Consider the following 18,178-nt stretch of genomic DNA (forward strand, 5'->3'; position numbering starts at 1 on the left):
TGTGTCCGGTGTTTTGCCTATAACTTGTGCTTCTCAAGAAATACAGAGAAGAGATGTTTTCTTACCCGTGCAAACCGAAACTCAGAGATTCAGATATGCTCCTGCTGTCCCAACAGAAAGCAGAATTGGACCCTAAAACTATATGATTTCAAAACCTGTACTACCGACACTTTAGAAAATAATACGTATAGACAACGTTTTCTTTGATAGTCATTCCGCTGAAAGTTTCTACTATAAAAGAAATCAGTTTAAAATAGCATAGATCATGATTTATGGAGAAACAAGCGGTCCTGAGGAGCTGTGTAACCCGAGAAAAGTTAGCTCTTCTATGTGGTCACTGTGAGCACACCATAGGTTGTTTACAACTTCATCGTTTGAATGCTCTCTTTGTTTCCTGCTGAAATTGCTATGGAAATGAGTTATGGGGATGGGTTGCTGCCTTGTCTTTAAGTTATTGGGAAAAGGAATGACATGTTTTCACCAAGTCTGTCTTTCTTATCTGCTGTGGATGCCTGCACCTCCCTACAAGGATAAGGTCTTAACACAGTAAGAGTTAAGGTTCCACAATGGAAAAATCCTGTGCTTCTGACGAACCATCTACAGATCAGAGGAGTGATAGGAAGAAACACGTTTTGGAAATCTAATGGCCTTTTCTACTTCTCTGCTCTTTAAACAATTTTGCCATCTACATGATCTTGCTATACAGAAACAACCAGTTATGCCCTGTGATAAAAATCCAGAGCAATCCAATAGGAATCATAGTAAAGATGAAAGAAGGAAAAATAAAGAATGGAGAGAAGGAGAAGGAGAAAAGGAAGAAGAAATGGAAAAGGATGGAAAAAATAAACTGGAAGAGGAACAGGAGTGCTGGAAGCCGGTCCATCCTTGCTGCTTGACACAGTCGCTGCAGGGAAGAAACATCTGCACAGCATATGTTTCAAGGGGCCTGGCGTATATGGCATATGTTTGCTCCCCCTCTTAACACTATGTGTTTTAAACAGGACCACCTCCCCGAGAAAGGTTGTTTTCCCAGGTGAGGATTTTTCCCTGAAGTTAGGGAGGGAATAAAACCCCTTAACTAAGTGCCAGGCGGGTAGTTAATCACTTTAACTACAAACAATCACGCTTAAGCTACATAATCTTTACTCCCTGGAATGGAGATAAGAAACACCCTAACCTTTGGAATAGAAATTGATAGGATTAAAATCAACTGGTATAAATACAGATGTAACAAGACAAGAAAACACAGAACTTGGCTGGAGATCCTAGCTAGAACCTGGCTACAGAACCTGGCTAGGCTGCTGATCAACTGAACGCTGTCTCTGTCATTCCTTCTTCACTGACTGCATCCACACCTTTGGGAACCCCTGGACCTGTTGGGGCTGGACCCCAACAATTGATAAATAAGCTGACAGTCAAATGTGAGTTCCCTTGTAGATTTCAACACTGAACTTGCACAATGTCTTTGAAACCAAGAGTCAAAGATTTTGATGAAACATAGAACAAACTTTTAAGGACAATCAAAGCTGTTGTCATGTTGGAATACGTTGAAAGAGCAACATGGGATGATTGCTTCTCAGATATCTATGCTTTATGTGTGGCCTATCCTGAACCCCTTGGAGAAAGACTTTATACAGAAACGAAGATTTTTTTGGAAAATCATGTACGGTATTTGCACAAGAGAGTGCTGGAGTCTGAAGAGCAAGTACTTGTTATGTATCATAGGTATTGGGAGGAATATAGCAAGGGTGCAGACTATATGGACTGCTTGTATAGAAATCTCAACACCAAGTTTATTAAAACAAACAAATTGACAGAAGTTGACCTTCAGTATGGCTATGGTAGTGTAGATATGAATGAACCTCTTATGGAAATAGGAGAGCTAGCATTGGATATGTGGAGGAAATTAATGGTTGAACCCCTTCAGACCATCCTTATTCGAATGCTGCTCCAAGAAATCAAAAATGATCGTGGTGGAGAAGACCCAAACCAGAAAGTAATCCATGGGGTTATTAACTCCTTTGTTCATGTTGAACAGTATAAGAAAACATTCCCCTTAAAGTTTTATCAGGAAATCTTTGAGTCCCTCTTTCTGACTGAAACAGGAGAGTATTACAAACAAGAAGCTTCAAATTTATTACAAGAATCAAACTGCTCACAATATATGGAAAAGGTTCTAGGTAGATTAAAAGATGAAGAAATTCGATGTCAAAAATACTTGCACCCAAGTTCATATACTAAAGTGATTAATGAATGTCAGCAACGAATGGTAGCAGACCAATTACAGTTCTTACATGCCGAATGTCATAATATCATTCGACAAGAGAACAAAAATGGCATAGCAAATATGTATGTCTTACTCCGTGCTGTGTCCAGTGGTTTACCTCCTATGATACAGGAGCTGCAAAATCATGTCTGTGATGAGGGCCTTAGAGCGACCAGTAATCCTACTCAGGAAAATATGCCAACACTATTTGTGGAGTCAGTTTTGGAAGTACATGGTAAATTTGTTCAACTTATCAACACTGTTTTGAATGGTGATCAGCGCTTCATGAGTGAATTGGATAAGGCTCTTACATCAGTTGTAAATTACAGAGAACCCAAGTCTATTTGCAAAGCTCCTGAATTGCTTGCTAAGTACTGTGACAACTTACTAAAGAAATCAGCAAAGGGGATGACTGAGAATGAAGTGGAAGGCAAACTTACCAGCTTCATTACTGTTTTCAAATATATCGATGATAAGGATGTTTTTCAAAAGTTCTATGCAAAAATGCTGGCGAAACGTTTACTTCACGGGTTATCTATGTCTATGGATTCTGAAGAAGCCATGATTAATAAATTAAAGCAAGCATGTGGTTATGAGTTTACCAGCAAGCTACATCGGATGTATACAGATATGAGTGTCAGTGCTGATCTCAACAGTAAGTTCAACAATTTTATCAAAAATCAAGACACAGTAATAGATTTGGGAATTAGTTTTCAAATACATGTTCTACAGGCTGGCGCATGGCCTCTGACTCAGGATCCTTCATCTACATTTGTGATTCCCCAGGAATTGAACAGAAGTGTACAGATGTTTGAATTATTTTACAGCCAGCATTTCGGTGGAAGGAAACTTACATGGTTACATTACCTCTGCACAGGTGAAGTTAAAATGAACTATTTGGGCAAACCATATGTAGCCATGGCTACAACATACCAAATGGCAGTTCTTCTAGCCTTCAACAACAGTGAAACTGTCAGCTATCAAGAGCTTCAAGACAGCACACAGATGAATGAAAAGGAACTGACAAAAACAATCAAATCATTTCTTGATGTGAAAATGATTAACCATGATTCAGAAAACGAAGATATTGATGCAGAATCTTCATTTTCATTAAATATGAACTTCAGCAGTAGAAGAAAAAAATTTAAAATTACTACATCAATGCAGAAAGACACACCGCAGGAAACAGAACAAGCTAGAAGTGCTGTAGCTGAGGACCGGAAAATGTGTCTCCAAGCTGCTATAGTTCGTATCATGAAAGCACGAAAAGTGCTTCGGCATACTGCCCTTATTCAAGAGGTGATTAACCAGTCAAGAGCTAGGTTTAACCCTAGTATCAGCATGATTAAGAAGTGTATTGAAGTGCTGATAGACAAACAGTACATTGAACACAGCCAGGCTTCAGCAGATGAATGCAGTTACGTAGCATGATGTTGCTCTCCTCCTGTGCGGGTGTGAGAAGATCATTGCCATCACCATTTCGTGTATTCCTGTGGGGAAAAGAGCAGGTCTTTGCCTCCATAATTTGGTCATTTGGCAGCCCCTGTTTTTCTGCTGTGTACAACATCACCAGTGCCACGTCATGAGCGTCAGAAAAAATGACTAGAAATATTTCAAGCTCGTGTCATTATGACATTTCTTAACACTTTATTAAAGAATGAGTGAAGTATTGCTGAAGTGTGGAAATTTGGTTGGGTACCATGCTTTTTCTCCCCTTCACGTTTGCAGTTGATGTGTGTGTGTGTTTTTTAGATGCATCTTAAAGGACATAAAATAAAAAACTTAAATATCATTAAAAAAAAATAACAAACAAAACCAAGGGGGCGAAGAATGTTATATGTTAAATTTTTTTAAAATATATTTTATTGATTTTTTACAGAGAGGAAGGGAGAGGGATAGAGAGTTAGAAACATCGATGAGAGAGAAATATTGATCAGCTGTCTCCTGCACACCCCCTACTGGGGATGTGCCCGCAACCCAGGTACATGCCCTTGACCGGAATCGAACCATGGGACCCTTCAGTCTGCAGGCCGACGCTCTATCCACTGAGCCAAACCAGTCAGGGCTATTTGTTAAATTTTTTAAAAAATACAATGCAGAGGGTTGTACAGCAGCCAAAAGGTATCGGGTCTCCTGTACAATAACCTCTGCCGACTCAGCCTGGTAGAAGGATACACAAACCAGACAAGAGTTTTACCAGAGCTAGTATTGATGTAGGGAAGAGGTTGTATTTTGTATCTTTCCAGAAGGAGCAGCCTCTGCCTCCCTCCTGGGGACCGTCACCCCTGGGAGGCTGGGTTAGCACACCTGACCAGTGCCTGTCTGCAGCAGATGTGCAGCCCTGAGCTGGAACCACCCGTCTATTGGGAGGATCACATGTGCCTCCTTTTTGTCTGTCCTTATGTCCCAGCTTTGCCCCACATCTCCTTTCCTTTTTCTTTTGTTTTTAATCTGACTAACTTGTTTGCTGGCTCTTTGGCCTTTCTCCTTCTCTCCTGAACACAGCCTTTTCTAGAATCTCCCTACCCTACTGTTCCAGGAAGGGCACCTCCCTTTTCTGCTGTGACTGGGGGTGTCTGTATATGCCCCACATGTGGAGTTGTCTTGTGCCAAGAGCCTGATATCCTGGGCTGAGAAAGCCCTGTCCCGAGACTCTCCTTTGTCCTGTATTGGCCCCTTTTGCCCTTGTGTCAAGAGGGAACCCCTCCTCACAGTCCAATTGCCCACAGCTGTTGCCTGAGCTCTCTGTTCATGCTGAGGTTGAAGCCTCATGGTGGCTGGTACCATGGATCTGTCTCTCGCCCAATGGCGTGAGCTGGGCCCTCCCTGGAGAAGAAACCTGGGTTCCCCAAGATATGTGATCAATGCCGGGGCCCCACCAACAGGTGAGGGGATCCCCAAGCAGTTGCTGGGCTTGGAGGCCACAGAGGCATAGGCTAGCAAGGAGACAGAACTGAACCTCACATCATCCTGCTTGGCCCCGGAGGATGGCTGGTTAGCCACAGACGGGTAAGATTCCTCAGGGAAGGAACAACCTAAGACAGGCACAGTCACAGAGGGGCCATCAGGAGAGAACTTGGGGGTCAACAGAGGTGAGGCACAGATCCTCACCTCCCCAACTATGCAGGGGCTTGAACACTCGCCCCTTCTGAGGGAGGTCTCCTGCCCTCATGGCTGCTTCCCGCTTACCATGCCCAGCTCATATCGGGACCCAGACAACAGAAAGAGACTTGGCCCAGCTCAGATCGGGACCCAGGTAAAGATAGAGACTGGCTAACAGCAACTGCCCTCTCACTGCAATAGGACTTGTTTCCCATTTCTACCTTGGACCACAGGGAAAGGGGCAGCTGAAGGAAAGGGCTGTGTCAGGATGCTGCCTTCTTCCCTTTCTTCTCCCTCTTTTTTCTAAACACTTCCATGCCTTGTAGTTCTTTTGCTTTCTCTTCTTTTTCTCTCTACTACCCTCCATCTCCGCCTCCTCCTCCCCCCCCCCCCCCGCCCCCTGTATCATCCATATCAGCTGACCCAGAGGGCACAGCTGACTCCTTCCTGGACACCGACACCACCATCAAGCATGGCCCTGATGGCCCCTTTGATCCAGCCCTTCAACTTGCTGACGCTTCGGGAAGCCCGTTGCCAATGATACCACCTGCTAGCCAGATCAACAGGGACAGCCAAACCACCGACTTGAGGACAGCTGAAATCCCTTGACTGAAGAGGCCAGCAACCTTCTACAGGAACAAGGCTCCTTGTGTACTCCATCCACTATGTTTATAGCTATGCTCGCTATCATTGCTTGTCAGTCTTTTTCCGAGTCTTAAACAACCCAATCCGAGAGGTGGCTGCTGATTTACACGCGCTATCATTTAAAAAAATAAAAAAGGGGGATTTTGTCGGAAGCCGGTCCACCCATGCTGCTTGACACAGTCACAGTTGCTGCAGGGAAGAAATATCTGCACAGCATATGTTTCAAGGGACCTGGCGTATATGGCATACTGTTCTTAATATGTTTGCTGCCCTTCTTGGCGCTATGTGTTTTAACCAAGGTCACCTCTCCGAGAAAGGTTGTTTCCCCAGGTAGGGCTTTTTCCCTGAAGATAGGGAGGAAATAAAACCCCTTAACTAAGTGCCAGGTGGGTAGTTAATCACTTTAACTACTAACAATCATGCTTAAGCTACATAATCTTTACTCCCTGGAATGGAGATAAGAAACGCCCTAACCAAAAAAAAAAAAAAAAAAAAGAAACGCCCTAACCTTTGGAATAGAAATTGATAGGATTAAAATCAACTGGTATAAATACAGATGTAACAAGACAAGAAAAGAAAGAATCTGGCAGGAGATGTTGGCGACAGAACTTGGCTGGAGAACCTGGCTAGGCTGCTGATCAACTGAACGCTGTCTCCGTGTCATTCCTTCTTCGCCGACTTTGTCCACACCTTTGGGAACCCCTGGACCTGTTGGGGCTGGACCCCAACAACTGGTGCCCGGACAGGATTCCCCTAGGCAAGCGCCCCCACCCCCCCACCCCCCCACTCGGGATGAATAGGACTCCACCGTAGGAAGCAGGTGGATAGTCTTCGCTGACTCCATCCACATTTTTGGGAACCCCTGGACCTGCTGGGGCTGGACCCCAACACAGGAGGAAGAGAAAAAAGAAGAAAAAATGGAATGTGAGGAAGAATATCCAGAGAAGAGATTAGTCAGCAAGCCCCTCATGGACACTCTCTGGGCAACGTTTAAGTTAAACAAATGCCCCACACAAGGACATCGTGAATTGCTTGCATTTGAATTTAACATGACAGAAAAACAGGTAAATCATTGGTTTTTAAAAAAGAGAAAGAAATTCAAACGAGAAATGTATAGGCGAAAATACAAGCGAAAGCTCAAGAGAAAGAAACGTGATTGAAAGAAATTAAGAAGAAAACATCTGTATTTTTAATAGCACTGGGCAGTATATAGAATTTTTATATATCATTTATGTATGTTTATATACATATATCCATTTTTTGACTCACTTGATTATCACTCTAAACCACAAATGAGGAAACTGAATTGCTGGGAAATAATGTGATTTCATCAAGTACCAGTACCTAAATCTCTAAGCTTGAATTTGTACTTTGTTTCCTCAGGCATTTTCATTTAGGCTATGTCAATTTGTGTTTCATATGTAATGTTTATGTACTCCTAATTTTCTCTATTAAAATTCTAATGTGGCAAAAAACAAAAGGTTGTACAATGCATAGATGTGGACAATATAAAGTCAGTAGAATTCACTGATCAGTGACCTTAACTGAAGCAGGGTGCCTGAGATAAGAGGATGAAGCTGGAGTTGTGATGGGAAAGGAAACTTCAAAAAGAGTGAGAAAGGATGAAGCAGTTTGCTTAATCATAGTGTTTGAACAGGACCCTTCACTCAGGTTCAAATTCTGCCACCTTCTATCAAGTCTCTAATAATTTATGATCATCCATTTTCATATCTGTAAACTGTCCTGCTATTTCAGGTCTTTGTGAGGACCAATTGACATTATATTTGTGAAACGATTCTGAAACTACAAAGTGTTATTAAATTGTTATTACCCATCCTGTCTGCTCATCACCTGTATTTGTTTTCTAGGGATGCCACCACAAAATACCCAAAACTGGGTGGATTAAAACAAATTTATTTTCTTACAGTTCTGGAGGCCAGAAGTCCTAGATTAAGTTGTCGGCAAGGTCATATTATCTCTGGAGGCTCTAAGGGAGGACCCTTCCATGCCTCTTCCCAGCTTCTGGTGGTTGGCGACAATCCGTGCTGTTCCTTAGCTTGTAGATGCTTTACTCCAGTCTCTGTCATCGTCATCACCTGGCCTTCTTTCCTATATCTCTGTGCCCTCAGATGGTGTTCTCTTACCCGCATTTTCATGTTTATTTTCCTTCTGTGTATCTTTGTGTCCAAATTTCCTTCTTATAAGAATACCAGTCATTAGATTAGGACCCTAATCCTAACCCAGTATAATGTCATCTCAATTTGATTATATCTGCAAAGACCCTATTTCCAAATAAGGTCACATTTTAAGGTTCCCAGCAGACAAGAATTTTGGGGGGATACTATTCAAACCAGCACACCAATTAAATGTTAGTCATCTTCATGGTTCTGCCCTTAGATCTCTTCTTACCCTCTCCTTTAGCAGTTTCTTCCACTCCCACACAAACAGCTAGACTAGACCTAATATTTGAGTTCTACTTGCTAGCTGTGTTGCTGTATATAATCTTATTTATTCCTCATCATAACTTTATGAGTTAAGTATTACCTCTATGTTACAAATGAGGATACTGAGGCCAAGAGAGGTCAAATAATGTGCCCAAGGCCTTCCAGTTGCTAAGTGGCATAGCAGGAATTTGAACCCAGACAATCTTTGACTCAAGAGACAAAACTACACTGCATGATTATAAAGTAGTTATACCTTAATCTAAATAATTACATTTTATAAAATTTTCAATTTTAGTATAGGAAGTGACAAAACAGGTTTTCAAGCCTAAAATCCAACCTAATACAAAGCTTTCTATCTCTGATGAGAGTTGTCTCCCCAAACATTTCCAGTGATGAGCTCATGACTAGTTGGGATCTACAGCATACTAAAAATGCATTTGCTAATACAATTAGGTATTTTTTAAAAGAAAAAAAACCGCTATACAGATAAGAATGATTTTAGAAAGTTTAACCTTCTAGTAGAAGGTTAAAGAACCTGAGTTTACTACATCCTAACTCTGTTAGCTGACTGACTTCAGGCACTTCATTAAACTTTGGGCTTCAGTTTCCTGTTTTGTTAAATGAGGAAGATGTATAAGCACTAATAAGCCAAACTAGATTGAATTGGAATCTGTACACCTTTAGCTAACATCTCTTATTCTCCCCCACCTTCTCTACTTACTTCCCCAAGCTAGACATTCCTATTTTTTTTTTTTTAATTTATATATTGCCCAGCCGGGATATGGCTCAGTTGTTGAGCATCAAACTATGAACCTTGAGGTCATGGTTTGATTCCCAGTCAGGGCACATGCATGGATTATGGATTCGATTTTTTTATATGTTGATTTTTAGGGGGAGAGAGAGTGAAACGTCGATTCATTGTTCCACTTGTTTATGTATTCTTTGTTTGCTTCTTGTATGTGCCCTCAGCAAGGATGGAACCAGCAACACTGGCATACATATAAGGACAATGCCAGAGTGGCACTTCTATTCTTTTAACTGTTCCTCATTTTCATAGTTTTCAGGCCACTTATGAGCCTGTTTACCCACTTCTAGAATTTCTCTGTTTTGTTAATATGTCCCATCAATTACACAATACCCAAGATATGTCTGAAGAGCTTATGGTATGATGGGGCTCGACTCTCTTGCTTCAGCTACTATGCTTGATTACTATGTAGCAGTGGGTTTCTTTATTTTCAGTCATATACTGTTGGCTCAATTCTCTCACCTTGCAAATAAACACCTAATGTGTACCTAAATTTGGAGCTTTATACCTCTTTCTGTTCAATTTAACTTAGCTAGTTTTGGTCCATTTTTCTAGTCTTTTCATATCACTTAAAACAAATCCAGGTCTGCCCTGGCCAGGTGGCTCAGTTGATTGGAGCATTATCCCCATACACCAAAAGGCTGCAGGTTCAATTCCCAGTCAGGGCACATATCTAGGTTGTGGGTTCAATCCCCGGTCAGGTGGGTACTGGAGGCAACAGATTGAAATTTCTCTCTCATATTGTTGTTTCTCTCTCTCCCACTCCCTTCTTCTCTTTCTAAAATCAATAAACATATCCTCAGGTGAGGATAAAAGTAAATAAATAAATAAATAAATAAATATCCCAGTCTTTTTAAATCAAGTGTCTGGCAGTAAACTTATTAAATATAGTGCCACCTACAAGTTTGAGAGGCATGCTTCAAGATTTTCATTCTTTTAATAAGTACTTCTGGAAGGCTTGTTTTATGGTAGGTCTAAAAACTACAAAAAAGGGAAGAATGACCTCTGTTCACAGACTATAGTGGGAAGCTATACATATAAAGTAGTAAGTACCATCCTGGGAATATATGAAAAGTATTAAAGGAGGGCAGAGGAAGAGACCAATTAGCACCCTAGGGAACGGTCAGGACAGCTTCAGGGTGGTGTTCATTCATTTGTTCTTGATTCAAGGAGATGCTCTGTGGGCTGGGAGCACAAATATAAAACAAAATTACTAGCCTCAGGAGCTTATAGTCACATTTATAGATAAGTAAAGAAACTTTTAAAACTATTGACAAAAGCTAATGCTTGGCCCTGACCGTTTTGGCTCAGTGGATAGAGTGTTGGGTCGTGGACTGAAGGGTCCCGGGTTTGATTCTGGTTGAGGGCATGTATCTTGGTTGCAGGCTCGATCCCCAGTAGTGGGTGGGCAGGAGGCAACTGATCGATGTTTCTCTCTCATTGATGTTTCTAACTCTCTATCCCTCTCCCTTCCTCTCTGTAAAAAATCAATAAAAAATATATATTTTTATAAAGCTAATGCGTGAATGAATATGGTGATCTAGAGGCAGAGACAGGGTGCAACTTGAGATTTTTCCAGGGCAGGTGGGAATGGGAATACATAATGGAGGACACAATGCATAGACTCTGTCTAGAAGCTTAGTGCCAGTTTTTCAATGTAGAGTCACAGGGAAGGAATTCCAGGTGGAGACATAAGAAACATGGTAAGACTAGCGGGAGTGGTAAGATGCTGCCATGTGCAGGAATTGATGGGTTCAAATTATTAAGCCCCTTACTGGTATGCTGGGGAGTTTGGACTTTATCCTATAGTTATAGTCACCCTTCAAAATCCTATCTAATAAAAGAGAAACATGGTAATTAGTGTACGACCGCTACCCTTCCCATTGGCTAATCAGGGTGATATGCAAATTAACTGCCAGCCAAGATGGCGGCCAGCAGCCAGACAGCTGATGCGAACAGGGAGGCTTGCTTGCTTCAGTGACGGAGGACTCCAACGTTCCCCGCCTGACTTGCCGGCCTCTCAGCTGCAACTCTAAGCAACTATGTTGCAAATGTAGAAGCTAAACAAAACCCCAGATACCTGCTTTACTCAGCCAGGCTTCAGCCAGCCGGACCACAAAATTGTATCAAATACAGATGGTAAACAAAGGCCAGAAACCTGTTTTCAGCAGCCGAGGCATCAGAGCTAAAGCTGGCCCAGAATAAAAAAAAAAAAAGAAAAAAAGGAGCGGTTGGGAGCTTCAGTCACCCGTCAGCCTGAAAACGGCCCTCAGCCCCTCAGCCAGACTGGCCAGGCACCCCAGTGGGGACTCCCACCCTAAAGGGTGTGTGACCAGTTGCAAACAGCCATCGTCCCCTCACCCAGGCTGGCCAGGCACCCCAGCGGGACCCTCACCCTGATCCAGGACACCCTTCAGGGCAAACCAGCCAGCCCCCACCCGTGCACCAGGCCTCTATTCTATATAGTAAAAGGGTAATATGCCTCCCGGCACCGGCACCGGGATCAGCGTGACAGGGGGCAGCGCCCAAAGCCCCTGATCAGCCCTGCTCTGTGTGTGACAGGGTGCAGCGCCCTAACCCCCTGATCGGCCCTGCTCTGTGTGTGACAGGGTGCAGCGCCCCAACCCCCTGATCCGCCCTGCTCTGTGTGACAGGGTGCAACGCCCAAACCCCCTGATTGGCCCTGCTCTGTGGGTGATAGAGGGCGGTGCCCCAACCCCCTGATTGGCCCTGCTCTGTGGGTGATAGAGTGCTGCGCCCCAACCCCCCTGATGAGCCCTGCTCTGTGCATGACAGGGGGTGTCGCCACAACTTCCCTATCGACCCTGCCTTGAGTGTGACAGGGGGCGGTGCCCCAACCCCCCAATCGGCCGTACCCTGAGCGTGACTAGGGGTGGCATAGCAATCTCCAGATCCGCCCTGCTCTGTGCATGACAGGGGGCGGCACCCCAACTCCCCAATCGGCCCTGCTCTGAGCCCGACCAGGGGCTGCACCTAGGGATTGGGCCTGCCCTCTGCCACCGGGGAGCAGGCCTAAGCCAGCAGGTCATTATCTCCCGAGGGGTCCCAGACTGCGAGCGGGCACAGGCCGGGCTGAGGGACCCCTTCTCCCCCCCGAGTGCACAAATTTTTGTGCACTGGGCCTCTAGTATGTTAGATAAGGGAAAGACAATATCATGTTTGTGTTTAGATTGATCAGTCTGTGTTCACTGCTTTTGAAGCAGAAGAGACCAGCGTGAAGTGGAGGGGACTGAGACAGGTAGTTAGAAACCAATTTGCAAGCTATTGCAAGAATCCATAAGAGAAATGATTCCCATTAATTAGGGAATAATTATGTATATGTGACAAATTATCTTTTAAATATCATCCATATGGGAGAAGACACAAATTTGTATTTAAAACAATAAAATCACAATAAAACATTGATCACAGTTTTTTTTCTGCTATTTTTAGTTTTTTGATCACAGTTTAGAGCTGTTTTCTCAAGCACTGTGTTAGAAAAATATTTAAGATTCTGATTTAATCAACTGAAGTTACATGGTCTGAGGGGTTTTATAGTTCCAGTTATATTAGTGCCTCCTAATTAATCCTTTCTAAAGTACAAGAGTAGTCAGAATTCCAGCTTTCATAATGTAGTTTTATTTTTCAACTTCTTTTTCTTTTTTGTTAAACTTATTTCATTATATACTAGAGGCCCGTTGCAGGAAGATTTGTGCAATAGGCCTTCTTTCCCCTGGCTGCCAGCACCAGTTTTCCTCTGGAACCCGGGGCCCAGACCTTCACTCTGGTCACCGCCTTCCATCTTCACTCTGGACACAGCCTTTGCTGCAGCTGGAGCCTTCAGTTTTTGCTCGTTGCTCCGGCGGGAGTCTTCAGTCTCCAGCCAGAGCTACTCCTGTAGCTCCTTCGCCCCTCCCCTACCCCCTCATAGCTTGATCGCTGCTTCACCTGCAGACCTCGCTGATGGGCTCCTGGGTCCCGGGGTGCCGCCTTGCCTGCAGCCCGGCTTTCCGATCATGATCAGGATCACTGGCCGCAGGCAAGGCGGCTCCTGGGTCCCGGGGGTCCCTCCCACCCAGGGCCGCACTCGGGGGTCCCGCCGCCCAGTGCTGCACACGGGGGTCCCGGCTGGCAGCGGGGCTTAGGCGGTACACAGGGGCTGGATGGCGGCTTGTGCTGGCCTGCCCTGCCTGCAGCATGCAAATTAACCGCCATCTTTGTTGGTGATAATTTGCATATCGCGCTGGTTAGCCAATGGGAGGTGTAGCGAAAGTACGGTCAATTACCATGTTTGTCTATTATTAGCTAGGACTAGAGGCCTGGTGCACGAATTTGTGCACAGGTGGGTTCCGGCCTGCCTGTCCCGATGGGAGCCCATTGGGGAGCGCCGGCGGGTGGGGGGTAGGGGCCGTGGGTGGTTGGTCCACTGGCCCTGCACCCAATCGGAGTGTTGGGGGCTGATCGGGGCCCGGATCAGGCCACAGTGCACATCAGAACCACCAGTCGTGCCGGTCGTTCTGCCATTCTGGTCACTGGGCTTATATATATATAGATAGATTTTTAAAATTGATTTTAGAGAGGAAGGAAGAGAGAGAGAGAGACAGCAACATCAATGATGAGAGAGAATCATCGATTGGCTGCTTCCTGCACACCCCCTACTGGGGATTGAGCCCAAAGCTCGATCATGTGGCCTTGACTGGAATTGAACCCAGGGCCCTTTAGTTCGCAGGCAGATGCTCTATCCCAGGGGTGGGCAAACTTTTTGACTCGAGGGCCACAATGGGTTCTTAAACTGGACCGGAGGGCCGGAACAAAAGCATGGATGGAGTGTTTGTGTGAACTAATACATGTTAACACTGCTGCTGGTGAAGGAGCGGAGGGGAGAGCAAGAGAACCCTCCGCTCTTTCGGCTCCGCGGGCCGGATAGAACAGCCAAACGGGCCGGATCTGGCCCGCAGGCCGTAGTTTGCCCACGGCTGCTCTATCCGCTGAGCCAAACCAGACAAAGAAGAGAATGTCAACTTCTTTTTCAACCACTTCTGCAGATTATGTTGCCAAAATGAAGATAATAATTAGCCCTTGAACCCATGTTGATAAACTGTTCCTCCTTAGTCATCAAAGACTTCACAAAGCTAACAGTCACTTGTTGTCTCCAGGAATAACTCACCCTCTTTAACTTGGAGGTCAATATTGAGTCCAAGTGGCTGGGAAGGTAACCTAATCTTAGATTTCGTGAATGCACTGTACAAGCTTCCCTGCGCTTGGCTGATGGAGAGTTTTCATCAGCACCACGGACCCAAGGAGTAGCCTTTCTAGCCAGAAACCTGGACGTCTCCTAGGTCCCTCTCATTATCCTGATCAGTTGCAAAGGCCTGTAGTATGTTGTATAAACCTTATCTTATCCATTCCTCCCTGCAGTCAGGATTATGACAACAGCTACTTAATTGTTCTCTCTGCCTTCTCCACAGCCCATTATCTGTATTGCAGGCAGAGTGAGCACTCGAAAATGCAAATGCAATCATGACATTTGTTTAAAACCTTTCAATGACATGCTGCAGTTTTCAGATAAAGCAGGAGTTATAATAATCTGCCTGTAGTTTCCCAAACGTATCCTGCCGTTTCACACCTCCCTCATTGGGCCTAGTACGCCTTATTTAGTATCTTTTCTCTTTGTTTTTCCAAACTCTCTGTTAAAGTATCACCTCCTCCAAAAAGCTTTCTCTGACCCCTGGTCTATTAGTCTATTTAAATCTTCTTTACCTGGGCTTCCATGGCATCCTGTGCACATTACAGCACATTAAAATATTTTTGTCACCTGGCTGGTGTGGCTCAGTGGTTGAGCATTGACCTATGAACCAGGAGGTCACGGTTCGATTCCTAGGCAAGGCACATGCCTAGGTTCAGGCTCAATCCCCAGTAGGGGCCATGCAGGAGGCAGCCAATCAATGATTCTCATCATTGATGTTTCTATCTCTTGCTCCCTCTTTCTTCCTCTTTGAAATCAATAAAGATATATTTAAAAATATTTTTGTTCAATTTACTGCTGTGTCTCTAGAGAGCACCTGGCATAGAGTAGGTTCTGGATCAGCATTTGATAAGTGACTGACACATATTACTGCAGAGTAGTGTCCCTGAGAGCAGGGACTTTGTAGACCAGCACCTGGAATAGGACTGAGAAGGAGTAGGCAGAGTCCTTTTTTTGAATGGATGACAGTGGCAGGGAAAGGGGGCCAGCTGAACTGCTTCCAGCTCCCCCAGTAGCCAGTTGGTCAGGGACAATTGAAAACTGCTTTAGACTTAGTATGTAGCTAAACATCTGCGTGACTGACCACAACAGTGCTTTTCAAGCTGATCTCTCAAAGAATATTTCATGGCACATTTCATAAATGCTCATGTCACATTGTAATGAAAGTTTAAATAATGAATCAGAACTCACAATGTGCTGGAATTATGATGGAGTGTCCCCTTTTGGAAAGTGAAGCAATTCACTAGAGAATTGTATCAGGAACTGTGGTAAGGTCAGGATAGATTTGGGCTGATTTATCACACTCTTCATTTCTGTAGAAATTCATAATGAAAATTTATTGCTAACTATGAGGTATGGCAAGATCCTGAACCATCAATCACAGAATCAGTTACCCACCATATTTAAACTTATAAAGACAGAGAAAATTGGCTAAAATATTTAACAAAGCTTTAATAAACCATACATTGAACATTAAAGTATTTGCTGAACTAGCATCTTATTTCATATATCCTATATAATAAAAAGCTAATATGCAAATGGTCCTCACACCCTCACCCCACGATGCCCTCATGCTGTCGCAGTCCATCACCAGGAGGCTGTGTGCACAGCGGACATGTGTGGGTGAGCGGGGACTTGATGCTGTGTGCACGGCATGGAGGCGGGTCCTGGTGGCTCCGCACGGCAACGCCAGGGGTCTTGCGGCTCTGTGCAGTGTGGAGGTGGGACCCCCAGATCTGGTCTACCTATTTGGGGCAATCCATCGAGGAGCCCCGGATGGGTGGGCGGGGCCTACCTCTTTGGGGTGATAGATTGCAGGGCTCCCATACTGTGAGAGGGCACAGGCCAAGCTGGGGGACCCACCTCCCCCAAGTGCATGAATTTCATGCACCGGGTCTCTAGTTATACTATAAATGATTTCATGCTGTGTCTATAAGTGGATGGAAAAATATGTTTTCTGGTTTCCTCACATTCATACCTCAGGCCAATGTCAGATTTGGAATAGAACCCAAAGACTTGGATTTATTTTTATTTTATTTTTTTTGTATTATTGCTAAGGAGAAAATGAGGCTTTTTTTGTTTGTTCATTTTTTGGCCTTTTCCCATTATGTTCTTCTGTTAATTTTAAACACAATACTTTGATATTTTTTTCTCGGAGGATAGAATCAATAAAAGTGGTTGGATTGATCTGATTAAAAAAACAGATTAAAAATAAAATGGTTTGAGTGTCTATGAGTTACAGTACAATTACTCTAAGCTTTATTTACATCCAAGGCAATGATGGGAGGAACATTATTCCTTAGCTACCCGACCCATTTGTAGTAACATTATGGCTTTGTTTAGGCATCAGTTAGAAATAATAATGCTAAAGAAAAAGTCCTTCTTGGGGGAATTTTGATAAATTATACATTTTTTTTAAAAATATATTTTATTGATTTTTTACAGAGAGGAAGGGAGAGAGATAGTTAGAAACATCGATCAGCTGCCTCCTGCACATCTCCTACTGGGGATATGCCCGCAACCCAGGTACATGCCCTTGACCGGAATCGAACCTGGGACCTTTCAGTCCGCAGGCCGACGCTCTATCCACTGAGCCAAACCGGTTTTGGCAGTATACATTTTTATTATAGAAAATTTTTCTTGTATTAACAATAGCTATGATTTTTTTTCCCCCAATCCTCACCTGAGGATATGTTTCCCATTGATTTTTTTTAGAGAGAGTGAAAGGGAAGGAGGGAGTGGGAGGAGAAAGAGAGAGAGAGAGGTGAGAAAGACACATGGATAGGTTGCCTCCCATATGCAACTAGACTGGGGGGGGGGGGCGGGGATCAAACCTGCAACCCAGGTACTGGGAATCAAACCACTGAGCCACACGGGCCAGGGCAACAATAGCTATGATTTAGTGATTATCTAATACATGCAGACACAGTGCTAAATCCATTATCTCATTTAATCCTCACAAAACCTCATTAGTCAACAAATGAAAAAAATCTTGTTCAGAGAGGTTAAGTCACTTGTGTAAGGTCGTATTGTTTGTATGTGACAAAGCTTGGAATTGCTTTTGCTATTGCCCCACACTGCCTTTTGAGAAAAAAGACAGCTAAATTATAAATGTGGGTATTAGGCATGCCTAAAGGGGAAAAAATAAATGCAGAGCCAAAGCATTTAAATAAATGTGACAAGATATATCTAAAATTAAACAGCGCGAAAACAGGAGGGGAAGATGGCAGCGATATAGGCAGACGCGTCCCAGGTCCTGTCCCGGAGCAAATGGAGAGAGCAGCTGAAACTAATAGCAACCACCCCGAATTGGCGAAATTGCTCAGCTGGTGAGACGGTTTGCAGCCGGGAAGAGAAGAACTCCCCTGGAAAGGTAAAAAAACCCAGGGTTTTGGGCAGGAAAGTTTGCCAGACCTCTGAGCCCAGAGAGTCAGAGTGAGACCGCGTGGCAGACAGCCGCGTCCCTTGGGACAGGCACAGCCCCTGACAGGGGAAAGGAGATCCTCGGGATTCCTGGCGCCGCCAGGGGAATTGAGAGCTGGGTTCTGTGATCACGGAGGACTGAGCCTAAAGGGGGCAGCCTGAAAAACTGACCAGACCATGCAGTCCCGGTAAGAGAAGAAGCTTACAGAAACCAAGCCTTCCCCGTTTCCGCGGCCGGCGTTTGTTTG

General features: G+C 44.2%; 1 protein-coding gene across 1 annotated transcript; it reads left to right on the forward strand.

The window, feature by feature from the left end:
- Positions 1-1,441: 1,441 nt before the first annotated feature.
- On the forward strand, positions 1,442-3,697 carry LOC308535446 (cullin-2-like; the record flags this gene model as incomplete). Its single annotated transcript, XM_081114345.1, is given in 2 exon segments — positions 1,442-1,498; positions 1,502-3,697. Coding segments are annotated over 2 exon segments (2,235 nt in total). The 5' UTR covers positions 1,442-1,459.
- Positions 3,698-18,178: the final 14,481 nt, after the last annotated feature.

This window comes from Myotis nattereri, assembly GCF_964212035.1.
Source record: "Myotis nattereri genome assembly, chromosome: 1".
NCBI classification, from domain to species: domain Eukaryota; kingdom Metazoa; phylum Chordata; class Mammalia; order Chiroptera; family Vespertilionidae; genus Myotis; species Myotis nattereri.